We start from the raw sequence: 13,558 nt of genomic DNA on the forward strand, positions 1-13,558 counted from the left end.
GCCTGCTGCCTGAGACAATGATTGGACCACCCTTGCTTCCAAAGGTGGTAAACGAGCTTAGCTTCCAATGGGAACCTGCTGTCATGGCCCCGTCAGAGGACTCCTCAGATGAGGACAACTCGGGAGTAACAGCAGCAGACCCAGGAGCAGCAGGAGACACGGAGGAGCCTCCTGAGAATCCAGCTCCTTCTGCCCCTCAGCTGCAGAGCACCCCAGGGATAGCAGAGGCCCTGCAGCCAGACACGGACAGTGAACAGGATACTCCCCCCTCACCTGCAGAACGTAGACAGCAGAAGGTCAGGCAGAAGAGAGGCAGGCCTGTCTCCTTGAGGCCCAAACGCTAAGGGCTCACACCTGCTGTCCATCCTGCTCTTTATAAGGCACACCTTGGCTGCAGCTTGTTGCTGACTGCAATGTCAGGCGTGGCTTTGTGTAGACCTAGTTTCCCTGCAGCATCTCTGTGACTGACCTCCTTGGCAATTGATCCCGGACCTCCACTGACCTCGCTTCTGGACTTCTGACTCGGCAAGTACGCTTCGGATAGGCCTGGCAGATTTACAACCTGACTGCTGGCTAAGGCCTTTCCTTCCCTGCCAAAGACCCAGGAATTTCCAGCCCCCCCTGACACTGCTGATGCAGTGTAGAGCTGACACCTGCCTGTTCATTCTGCTGAATGGGATCCTAGATTTCTGCCCCAGGGTTCTGCTCTGATAGCACCCTTGCTCCATCTTGGCTCTGTTTCTTGATCACACTAGAGCAAGGGTGGGGAACCCTTTTCAACCCAAGGACTACATTCTCTTCTGGGCAACCTTCCTGGTGCCACATGCCAGTGTTTGGAAGGGTCAGAGATAAAAGTAGGCAGAGCAATGAATGCAAATTTTACCTTTGTCCAATAGGCTACTTTCTTCACACTCACACACCCCTCTCTATCCTCCATCTAGACAAGTAAGACGTGTTATCTGAGGATATATTCCAGCCAACCAAAACAATCAAGGAGGGTGCAAAGCAGGGCTGGTGTGGCTTGGGAGAGTGTGTGGCCTGGGAAGAGCCCCAAATGCCAGGAAAAGAGGCTGGGAGGGCTACATCTGTCTCCCAGGCCTGAGGTTTCCCATCCCTGAACTAGAGCACAAGGAATTTTGGGCATTGGCATTTATATACAGAGAGATACGCATTTGTAGTATCTACAGAGCACCGAAAGCAAGCAAATAGCTCCATGAACTATTCTACGATTCTATGACTACATGGCCCTGTTGATGCTACTGAACTCTTCACATACATATAAATTTCGGTATATTAATATGTGCTTTAGTGACAGGCATCCTGGACGTGCCCAGGATAGAAAGATCATGTGATTATCTGATGTTATTTTAAAAACATTATTGTAAAGCCCATCTTAAAGAAGCCCTCCTTGGATCCCCAAGTGTTAGATAACTTCCGCCCAATTTCGAATCTACCATTTCTGGGCAAGGTCATTGAGCGAGTGGTGGCCAACCAGTTGTCAGCACACTTGGATGAAACGGATTATTTGGATCCATACCAATCGGGTTTCAGGACTGGTCACGGAACTGAAACAGCCTTGGTCGCTCTGGTTGATGATTTGAGGAGGGCATTAGATAGGGGAGAATCCACCTTTCTTGTCCTCCTCGATCTCTCAGCGGCTTTTGATACTGTCGACCACAGTATCCTTCTGCTTCGCCTGGACGGATTGGGAATTGGAGGCACTGTATTACAGTGGTTCCATTCCTTTCTCTCCAACAGGTACCAACAGGTAGCGTTGGGGGAAGAGGTATAGACCCTTGGCCTCTCAATTGTGGTGTGCCACAGGGCTCTATCCTCTCTCCCATGCTATTTAACATCTATATGAAGCCGCTGGGAGCAATCATCAGGAGATTTGGGCTGCAGTGTCATCAATATGCGGATGACACTCAGCTCTATCTCTCGTTTAAATCTTCACCAGAGTTGGCTGTGGAGACCTTGTCCAACTGCCTGGAATCCGTGAGTGGATGGATGGGAAGGAACAAGCTGAAGTTGAACCCTGATAAAACCGAGGTACTACTTGTGGGGGACAAGAGAAGGTTGGGTGACATTGACCTGAAGTTCAATGGGGTGAGTTTACCCCTAAAGGACCAGGTCCGCAGCCTTGGGGTTGTGCTTGATTCCAGGCTGTCCATGGAGGCTCAGATTTCAGCAGTGAGCCGGGCAGCCTGGTACCAACTACACCTCATACGAAGGCTGCAACCCTACCTTCCTGTTCATCAGCTCCCACTGGTGGTACACGCCCTGATCACCTCTCGTTTGGACTACTGTAATGCGCTCTACGTGGGGTTACCCTTGAAAACAGTCCGGAAATTACAACTGATACAAAATGCGGCGCTCGACTACTTACGAATAGTCGCCGCCGAGATCACATCACACCAGTGTTGTTCGACCTACACTGGCTTCCAGTTGTTTTCCGAGCCCAATTCAAGGTGTTGGTATTGACCTTTAAATCCCTATACGGTTTCGGCCCAGTTTATCTCACGGAGCACCTTCAATGCCACCAATTATGCCGCCCGACAAGATTGGCCACACAGGGCCTTCTCTCAATCCCGCCAACAAAAACAGCCAGATTGGCGGGTACAAGAGAGAGGGCATTCTCAGTGGTGGCCCCCACTCTTTGGAACTCCCACAAGATCTCCGGCATGCCTCTTCCCTAAATGTATTTCGGAAAGCCTTAAAGACCTGGCTTTTTCAGCAGGCCTTCGGGGTATCCGGGGAGGGTTAATCGATATAATTGTAATGCCTCCTACCCAGTTTTAATATTGTTGTTGTAGATCTATTGTTTTTATTGTATTACTGTATTTTATTAATTGTATTTTAATAATTTTGTAAGCTGCCTAGAGTGGCCATTGGCCAGATAGGCGACGAAGAAATTAAATTTATTATTATTTTAAAAACAGAAAATAAACACTAAATTTCAGCCTCAGATTTCCTGAGCTGATCATTCTTTTAGGAAGAGCTGAGTAGCAACCATTTCCTGGCCTGATCCCCATTAAGATGACGGCTCTTTGCCAGTTGAAGGATCTCAGAGAACTTGAATGCGTCCGGGCTATAAATACATTCTGTAGATTATTCATCAGAGTATCAGATAGTAATAAACAGGATGCTTTTGTACATATTTGTCATTCATTCAACGTATGCTGACCATTTCTTTCCTCTCTTTCCTCCGTGCTCCTCCAAAGAATCAGAAAACTAATTTTTGGCACATATTTGCAGGGCTAGATACATTTTTTTTTTTTTACAGTTGGAGTTTTCAAATAATTTTTTTAAAATGTCTTTCCAAATGCCCATATTTAAGAATTTGTTATGAGAAATACAGTTCTCATATAACAACTTTAGAAAAGGCCAAATTGTATGCAAAAAGCTTACATACACACACTTCCTTCTTGCCTAGCTATGAGTACTTTATCAGGATCGAAGGGGGGGCACGCAAAGCCTTGTAATTGCATTTTTCCAGATGCAAAATATTGTTCTTTAATTTTTTTAAAAAAATGCGACATGAGCACAATGTTGAGAAAAGACATAAGGGCTTTACCCAACCAATTAAAACCAAATGAACATTTGTTGTGCGATAACCTGATTGCAAAGAAGAGACCCCAAACTTTTTATGATTGTTTGACAACTAGGGATGGTCAAATCTGTCGGTCCTTAGTTTTTCCAATTTTAAATTTAGTTCTCCACCTTTCCACAGCAATTTGTGTGTGTGCTAAAAATCCTCATGAAAATTCACCAGCATTTTAGCACAATTTTCTCCTAATATTCACATTTTTATATAGTTTTCACTCATATACCCATTTCTGCAAGCAAATTCCCCTAATGTAATGCATTTTTCTGTGTTATTTTTCTGTATTATTTTTGGCAATGTATGCATTTTTCTGTAAGCTTCCCTTATTATATATGCCTTTTTGTTTGCATTACTTGGGTGGAGGACAACATCACAAAATTCGGAGAAGCGTGAATTTCAGAGATAACTATGTTTCAGTTCACATATTGTTTTGGAAGTGTGGAATTGTTAGATCCACCTTTAAATGTGAACTGAATTGAAATTCTGCCCCATCCCTCCTGACAACTGATTGTTTTGGTTATTTACGTGTGCCGGATACGGTATCAAATAGACTGCATGACTTACCATGAGCAGCTACAACAACAACACCAACAGAAGCAACATGTGTTGTTGGGCCTTTGGTTTCCAGGTGCTTGAGACACAGCAGATGTTTCTTCATTTTGTGACTGTTGCCTTTTTCTCATCTCAGCTACTTCAGCACCCCAGTGGCTACAAGGACACAGACATAAAAGAACATGAAGGAAATGCAGCCATGTTTGTGCTCTTTCTAAATTTATTGCAATGGCTCATACCCACTTTCAGCCTCAAAATACAAATCAAAACATTGCCATGGCACACTGCCTGCCACTTTATGTTTCAGCTGAAGTGGGATTCGCAGGCAACCTGAGTGGGACAAATCTAGAGTAGAAGGGGATCTACATAAAAGGTAATGCAGGAAGGATGATTCTGGATCATCCCACCTACCAGTCTCTGCCTCCCCAGCGTTTTTGGCAGCAAAGAAGGCCTCAGAACCTGATCGGGGAGCAGGAAGAGGGCCTTGAGAACATCCCCCGGTGTTCATTCTTGAAATCTAATTCCCTCCCCCAGCATATGATGGGAAGGACAAACGTTTTGAAGTGTGGGTCTGGAGAGATTGTGCCTCAGGGTTGCATGTCTCACGGCTCAACACCTTAAAGATGTTCACAGATCCTATTTGTTGTTGAAGAAACTCTGCTTGTTGTCCATGTTCACTGGTATACAGCTCACAGTTTGCATAGCACTTGGTAGTGTTTAAGATGTTGATGACAATGTGACTATCACAGCTTTTCCATCTTTTTTTTTTAACAGAGAAAGAATGTCACTGGAGACACAAACTTATTTCCTGTTTACATCAAACTAAGTGGCTATATGTCTTACTGGCTCTCCTCTGACTTTCCTCTGTTTGAATGGCTGTCAGAACCAAGCCTGGTTTAAAGAGAAAGAATAAGAAGAGATAGCAGGAGCCTTGAAGTTGTCCATTAATAGTGAGCACCCAGACAGTAGACTGAGCATGCACACGGATCACCTAGACATAGTCTTCCACACAGGTGAGATGTATTCTGTTTCAATTTAATTTATGCAGTTATTTCTAAATGTGGACCTATATATTTAAATTAGCTTATGCAAATGTTATGCAATTTTGTGTGCCAGTTTGTCCTATTTTTTTGGTCTTGTGTTTACTCTTTTTTTTTGGCAGTGCATAAGTGCCCAACCTAATATAATATTATATTATATAAAGGCAGATCCTGTACCCAGGCAATGTGGACAATACTACTTTCAGAATTTAATTGTGAGCCTGGTACGGTTTGTGAAACATCAAATGAATGCATCTCATTATGTTGCCAGACAGATCCTTGATAACCTCACTGGTTTTGTTATTGTAGGCAGAAGACATTTGTGCAGGCCCTGATGGACAATCATACATCGCTGATGGATTAAATTCAGCTGGTTAGGTCTCAAAAAATATAAAGGTCACTACAAATCATTACAAATTGTTCAAATATGTTAACTCTCAGGATTTATCCACAAGGAATTAGGACCTGTAGTTCTTTTTAAAAGGTATAGACATTTTCTTTCTTTCTTATATCAAACTTTAAAGGTGCCCAGAACAAAACCCTCTACACTTATTTCATGTAAATTTGGTTGGCTTTATCCAGTTTGATGTGACTACTATGCCTGCAAATTTCATCTACGTCTGCCACAAGGAAAAAAACCATAGACATTTAAATTTTTTTCTAATAGTTAATGAGGGTGGAATGAAGCCTGCTTTTTCCTGAAATTTACTTATTTATTTATTGCATTTGTATACCACCCCATAGCCGAACCTCTCTGGGCAGTTTACAACAATTAAAAACATATATACAAATTTAAAAACACATTTTTAAAAAGCAATTTAAAAACATGTGCTAAAATTCCTTGGAGAAGAGGAAAGTCTTGACCTGGCACTGAAAAGATAACAGCGTTGGTGCCAGTAAGATCATTTCATAATTTGGGAGCCACCACTGAGAAGGCCCTCTCCCTTGTTGCCATCCTCCGAGCTTCCCTTGGAGTAGGCACCTGGAAGAGGGCCTTTGATGTTGAGCGTAGTGTACAGGTGGGTTCGTGTCAGGATAGGCTTTCCACCAGGTATTGTGAAATGGACTCTGCCTTGAACCCTAAGCTGAATTGAGCAGCATCTGAGGCATTTGGGACTGAGATGAGCTATTTTCTGAAATGCCGGATCAGGGTCTAAGCCAATTTTCTAGTTGGTGCATACCCCTGCTATATTTTTCTAGAGGCAGGAATAGCTGTTTTTCTCTTTGAAATTTATTATTTGGGAACCTATGCAACTTGGTAAGTGTAATCTATAAAATTCAGGTATAGCCAAGAGAAGATAACCTCCTGAAGCCCATAAGCATGCATATTTATACACATATTTAAAAATCCCACTGAGTTCAATGAGACTTGCACCTAAGTAAGTTTGCATATCATTTCTGCCTTAGATATGTAAGGACCATGGCACAGATCAACTATTAACTTAAGATCCATTAATACTTAAACAACTAGGAACCTCTTTTAGCAGTGAAACGCAGGTCCCTATATTATTTATGCCAACAACGCTCTCCATTAGTTACCAGTAGATATTGTGCTACCACTTTTGCGTAGAGAATCAATCATTCAGTTGAGCCAACTACGGACAGCATTAAACAGAATATATATATATTTATGAGAGCTATCTCTTGAGGCTTGGTTCACCATAAACTATGAAACCCCACAGAAGCTTGCTGCCATATTTAGGAACAATTAATTACCACAGACTACACCCTGCCCACAGAAGTAATTAGCAAAAAAAATCCCCCATACTCACACACCAATGCCTTGGGATGGGACCTTGAAAGATGTGTGAAAGAAATATGACTGGCACCAGGTACTGCTTCTTCTTCACATATACACACATTCTCATTCTTCCACATAAGCATGCACAATTGTAGCCCCATCTGTACCATGTTTTTAAAGCAATATCATACCACTTTAAACAGTCATGGCTTTCCCAAAGAATCCTGGGACTGCACTTTGTTAAGGATGCTGAGAGGTGTTAGTAGACCCTCTCTCCCTCTTAAGAGGGCAGGGCCAGAGCAGGCTAGTGGCCACCCAGCTTGCCCAACAAGGAGTAACACCTGCTCCCATCCCGTGCCGCTTAAAGGGCCACCCTGATGGCCACAGAGCTCTGAATCCATTGTGCTCTGGCTGGGCTGCTGTTCCTATGCTGCATGTGAAAATGCAACTCCCGCCAGCCCCAAACCCCACCTTGCTCCTGCTGCTGCTGCTCCTCCTCATGCTCCTGCTGACGGGGGAGCCCTGGGCCTGCCTGGTGTTGAGCCATGCCACTGCTGTCTCCTGCCTGGAGCAGCAGCCCCAGCACCGGCTCGGTGGGCAAGAAGCTACGTAAGATCCTGGCCCAATTAGAAAGCAACTCTAGCCCCACCTGCACCATACATTTAAAGCAATATTGTACTACTTTAAGTAGCCATGGCTTGCCCCAAAGAATCCTGGGAACTATACTTTGTTATAGATGCTGAGAGTTGTTAGGAGACTCCTATTATCCTCAGGGAGCTACAACTTCCAGAGTTCCCTGGGAAGAAAGATGTAGCTCTGTGAGGGGAATAAGGCTTTCCTAACAACTTTCAGAATAAGAACATAAGAAGAGTCTGCTGGACCAGGCCAGTAGCCCATCTAATACAGCATCCTGTTCACACCAGCCACATTCACACCAGACATTTATTCCACTTTTATTCCACTTTGAACAGTCATGGCTTCCCCCAAAGAATCATGGGAAGCTTGTGCCCTAGGTTACATGACTGAGCTGAACAGAGTTTGGAATAAGTGTAAGTCTCTTCTTACGCCATCCCATCCCTGCTACTCCCTCAGAACTTCCCCTTTTGGCGACTTATCTTGTGTAAGTTCCACAAGCTTCAATTCTGCTGGCTGAGCCCTGGTTGAGTTAGCATAGTCCTGGCTGAACTGGGTTGAGGAATTTGGCTGACGTAACCTCAGCTGAGCCCTGGTTCAGGCAGGACAGCCCAAGATTTACCTTTTCCAAACTTGCTCACCCTAGCGGATCATGGGTTTGGAATCCTGCTCAACCTGCACAGTTGAAGGCAGTATGCTTCTGAATACCAGTTGCTGGAAACCGCATAGAGGGGAGAGTGCTCTTGCACTCAGGTCGTGTTTGTGGGCTTCCCATGGGCATATGGTTGGCCACTGTGAGAACAGGATGCTGGATTGATGTGCCACCAGCCTCATCCAGCAGGCTCTTCTTTTGTTTTTATGCTAAGCTTTGGCAGCATTACATCATGCAACTTTGGAATGCCCTCCCCTTAAATATTAGACAGCTGCTATCTCTGCTATCTTTTCAGCACCTACTGAAGACCTTCCTCTTTCAACAAGCCCCTTATCCCAGTCTGTGTCGGAATTGCTTTTTAAGATTATTTTTAAGCTTTTTTAAAAAAAAATGTTTTTAAGTTGTTTTCTGATTAAGATGTTTTTAGAGTTTTAGAGTTTTGCTTGCCCTTTGAATAGACCGTCCAGGCTGTGACAAGCCCATACCTTGGCTAGTGGCATAACACGTATATGACTGCTTCAGATCATGAATGCCATATACATTTCTGAAATCAAAACTTGTGTGGCTTGAAATTATTGTGGTAGAAAATATTCTGGGATGAATGTCCAAATCTTTTTTTGGGTGGGTGGGGGGATCAAGATAAACAAATGGGAATACAAACTCCAAATGGATCCAGGTGTGACAAAAAGACTTTTTTCAGCCTGATCCAAATTGACTTCTAATCAATGTCATCAGGTGACCCTGAGAGCTAGAATTACAAGGGAGAAATAGTTCTCTATCTGCTTTTGCAACACCATGCATAATCCCATACATACACATTAAAAAGGCCTAAGCACAATGGGTTGGATTCAGACTTCATGGTGTAACTGGGTAGTGTCCATGTTGTAAATAACATCCATGCCCCCAAGTTGCCATTCTTAAGAAGCATGCACATGTATAGAGTCACAAAATCATAGAACTGGAGGTGCCTTGTAGTTTATTTAGTCCAACCCCTCCAACCACTTGAGGCAGGTAACCCAGGGCTAGAGCATCCCCAACAGATGGCTTTCTAGCCTCTGCTTGGTGGCCTCTAGTAAGGGAAAGCCCACAACCTTTTAATGTAATTGGTTCCATCGTTGAACTGCCCTTCCTGTTAAGAATCAGAATTACAGAGTTATAAAGTTGGAAGGGATCTTGGAGAACATTTATTTATTTATTGGCTCCTGTTGGGTGGAAGGGCGGGATATAAATCAAATAATAAATAAATAAATAAATTTATTATTTGATTTATATTCCACCCTTCCTTCCAGCAGGAGCCCTGGGCAGCACATCTAGTCCATTACCTACCCAGTACAGGATCTGCAATGCAGGATGCAACTGCAACATCCCTGACAGGCTTTGCTTAAATCCCTCTAGTGAAGGAGAGCCCACCATTTCCTAAGGCAGTTTGTTCCATTGTCAGACACACTGTCAGGAAATTTCTCCTAATGTTCTATCAAAATCTGCTTCCCTCACCCCCTCATGCCAGCAACTTACACCCATTACATCTAGTTCTGCTCTCTGGAGCACTTGAGAACAAATCTTTGCTCTCTTCTGTATGACAGTCCTCTTTTTTGCATGCTCAGCATTGTCTGCTAACAGCTTTCAGTGTCTTTATTTTTTAAAAAAATCTAAACAATGTAAGGGAAATGCCTGCTCTTCAATTGTCAGACAAAATATTTACAAAAAATCTAAATAAAGCTTTGGATTGATTTGAATATAAGAATTAATGTGTTTTGTTGATTTTTTTCCCTAATCAAATGTTTCAGTTCAAACTCTTCTGGCTAGTGAGAGAAGACTTCTGAGATTTATATTTGAATCCATTTAGGACATTAAATAAATTTCTGGTTCAAAATTTTCAAGGAAAACCATTTCACTACTACTCATGGTTGATTATACTCTGTTCTGGGGTAGTAAGAACTGACATTGTCAAGTATGTGAACTTCCATCAGCAGCCTTGCTCCTTCTCAAGACCTACTGAAACATATAGAATCTGTATACGAGGAGGTATTCTTACCACTCACCTGAACTGCCACAGTTCCAGGCAGATCATGCACACCACATTTTTAACCTCACTCAGCAATCAAAGGGTGGGGTGGGGGGACTCTGGTTGCAATCCCTTGCATATTTACCTGGATATAAGTGTCCTTGAACTCAGTAACACAACTGTAAGTAAATGTGCATTATTATGTTATTATAAATTATGATACTATTTCATAAAAAGTGAGAATAAGAAGTCACAGATTACTCAGTGTCATTTTTTCACTTCCAGCTATCTCTACAAATATTAACTCCCCCCCCTTTTTTTTCTTGCGCCTTTTTTCACTTGGAAACCAATTTCAACTTTGAAACGAATGTTGCGAATGAAACAGACCCCTATGATTTTGTATTCCTTTGAAGCTAATGAATGTGAAGAAGTACGGAATTTGTTGTCATTATTCAAGGCGTAGATCTATATTATCTTTAAGTTCAAAGCTTTCGGGGGGGGAATATTAAAACAAGGTATGCCCATCAGAGAGACTATTCTGGATAATTCATATGCTTGTCACTGTTAAAGCTGTTCTGGGCTTACTTTTAACACTAATGAATGAGAGGAGGATATGCAGATTTCATGCTAATGCATGACTGGAGGTAGCTGCCGCTACTCAGTCTTTTTCTTTAGCCAGGTAGAGAGAGGTTCCATTGCAACCATCTACGGCATAGAAAACTGACAGGCCACGACAAAGCCAAGACAGACATGGAGTTATTCCTGAATCCTCCCCTCCTCCCCTTGTGTGCTGATTTTTGTGCTTTCATCTTGGTTTGTTTAACTAATCCATAGTTTCCCTGTTACATCTGAACTGGCAAATTGTGGCTTAATCTTGGCTTAGTAACCAGCATATGAAACCACGATCATCTAGAAAATGTGTGCGTGCATGCATGATACATTTTTGGGGGGAGGGGGAGGAAACTAAAAATGCAAACTAACAGAAAATAGCATATCTAGCATCATAGGTTAATATGTTAAATGCTCTAAGACAGGGCATGCTACAAAGAATCCACACATTTTCCTGGTTCATATTAAAAAAAACAAGGAGTGGTATCCAACTAAGTAGAGCCACTAGTGCAAGGATATCTACTTGCACAACAGAACTCCTCCTTTTTGTCTCCTCATGCACCCCTGTGCCCGCTGAACTCTGCTCCGGTAAGTCCAATGTAGGGGGGCATGGGGACATGCAGAGAAAGCAGAGGGAGGGCAAATTCCTTTGCACCGCCAAAAGTTCTTGTATGAAGGGATCTGTTTAGTTGGATATTGCCCAAGATTCTTGTCATTTTCATTGGTGTAGAGAGTCAGGTACAGACACAATGTTAAAATGGAACTGATGATTCCATATATGCTGCATCAACAAAAGCCACAAGTGAAGTCTACTTCCTTATTAAGAGTAATCTTTTGACCTAATGCAGTTTCCAGGAGAGGCAGAACCAAGCATCAACTTTTCTTTGTACATGCTCAAACATTACAGTCATCATTTGAGGCCCTCCTGAGTTTTGCCACCTTCTAAAATTAGGAGATGACCAGAGAGTCTTCTCAGTTGTGGTGCCCCACATATCAAATGCCCTTCCTAGGAAGGCTCACCCAGCATTGAGTTATATGTCCTTTGAGCACTAGGTGAAGGCCTTTTTATTTGTGTAGGTTGGGGATGGGGAACCAGTGGCCCTCCAGATTTTTTTTGGACTACAACTCCCATCATCCCTGCACATTCGCCACGTTGGCTGGGGCTGATGGGAGTTGGAGTCCTGTATGGTGTAGGTCTTCCAGTACATTGATTTCTGATTTTCATCAGTTGCGTGTATTGTTTTTTTTGGCCCTAAATGTGTTATTGTTCTTTAACCTTTTTCTCACAAATAAATTGTATTTGGGGTTTTTAATTTTTATTGGCTCTCAGAGTTGCTATGTGAAGAGTAAGGTGGCCAGATGCAAAACAGAGCAGGGATTGTTGTTCTCTTTTGCATCTGGCCATTCTAGTGAAGAGTAGCATATACAATCTGAAAGAAAGAATTCTGAATAACAAGATCTTGGCCTCTGTTGTCTGATCTCTCATGTTTATGAACGTCAGCGGTGCAGTTCTCACACAATGCGATATGTAATTTCCATTTTGGAAGTGGAAGTCTGAGATTCTTGAATTAGGAACACAGGAACACAGCCCAAGGCTAATCTAGTCTAGCATCCTGTTCTCACAGTGGCCAATCAGAAGGCCTATGGAACGCCCATAAGCATGACCTGAGTGCAACAGCACTCTCCCCAGTTGTGATTTCCAGCAACTGGAGTACACAGACATGCTGCCTCCAACAGTGGAGGTGGGGTGTAAGTCAGCCATCATGGCTAGTAGCCATTGATAGCTTTATCTCCATAAATGTGTCTATAGGTAAAAGGATTTTTGCTTCACTAGGAGGCAACTGCTGAGATGGAATGTCGTCCTTACAGTTGCTACATCACTTGCATTTATTTTTTGCACTAAAATAGTGGTTTGCTTCGCCCTTTCTTACAGATCTCACAGTATAATCTCTATATGTTGGCTCAGAAGTACATCCCGTTGAATGCACTTACTCCCATGTAAGTGGGCATAGCATTCCAAACTTGCATGGATTCAATATTGACATGCAGCCATGTCTTGCTATTATAATCAAATTCTGTGTCCCTCAAATTGTTCAGATAAAAACTGTTCAGAATCCTATTGAAGATGGGTGCCTTTCCTCCTCTGAAGTTTCCTTTTACATAATTTAAAAAATATGTAATACCTCTTTTGCTTTAATAATGTTTAAGGAAATAATGACATTCCAAAGCTGCTTTCCGGTGATCTAATTCCATGACTAACTCTAACCTATTTCTGTTTATTGCACCACTACTGACTAATCTCATATTCAAAAGATATATATTAAGAACAGCTGTCCAAACTCAAAATTTTGTCCTTTAAATCCTATGGGCACATTCAAATTACAGCACATAAATATTATGCCTTATCAGATCTATGCAATTCCCAGTTCTCTAATCTTACCCTGAGTATTAGCACAAATTTACAATCCCCCAGCTGTGTTATTATACAGCAAGCTATTAAGAAGTTCCTCCGACTGCAAATGAAGTAGAAGTCAGTGAATCCACTTAATTTTGACAAATAGGACCCTCAAGATCAGTAGATGAGACCTTTTAGAGTTTGTCTTCATAGACTGCTGAATAAACTATGACAAGAGTGTCAGTTATCTCACAGATTTTCCTATAAATCAGCTTCAGCATGTTTGAGATACTTACAGCTGAACAGAATATAGATTACCAAAACTGA

General features: G+C 42.5%; 1 protein-coding gene across 5 annotated transcripts in view; it reads right to left on the reverse strand.

Moving 5' to 3' along the window:
- RGS17 (regulator of G protein signaling 17) overlaps positions 1 to 13,558 on the reverse strand; it is a 105,988-nt gene that overhangs the window by 46,424 nt on the left and 46,006 nt on the right. For all 5 annotated transcript variants that reach the window (XM_061624174.1, XM_061624173.1, XM_061624170.1 and 2 more), the window contains one exon: positions 4,169 to 4,312. In XM_061624174.1, the coding sequence (XP_061480158.1) occupies positions 4,169 to 4,287 (119 nt within the window). In that variant the 5' untranslated portion in view covers positions 4,288 to 4,312. The remainder of the gene's footprint in view (positions 1 to 4,168; positions 4,313 to 13,558) is intronic.

The sequence above is a fragment of the Rhineura floridana genome, chromosome 4 (assembly GCF_030035675.1).
Source record: "Rhineura floridana isolate rRhiFlo1 chromosome 4, rRhiFlo1.hap2, whole genome shotgun sequence".
Taxonomy (NCBI): Eukaryota; Metazoa; Chordata; class Lepidosauria; order Squamata; family Rhineuridae; genus Rhineura; species Rhineura floridana.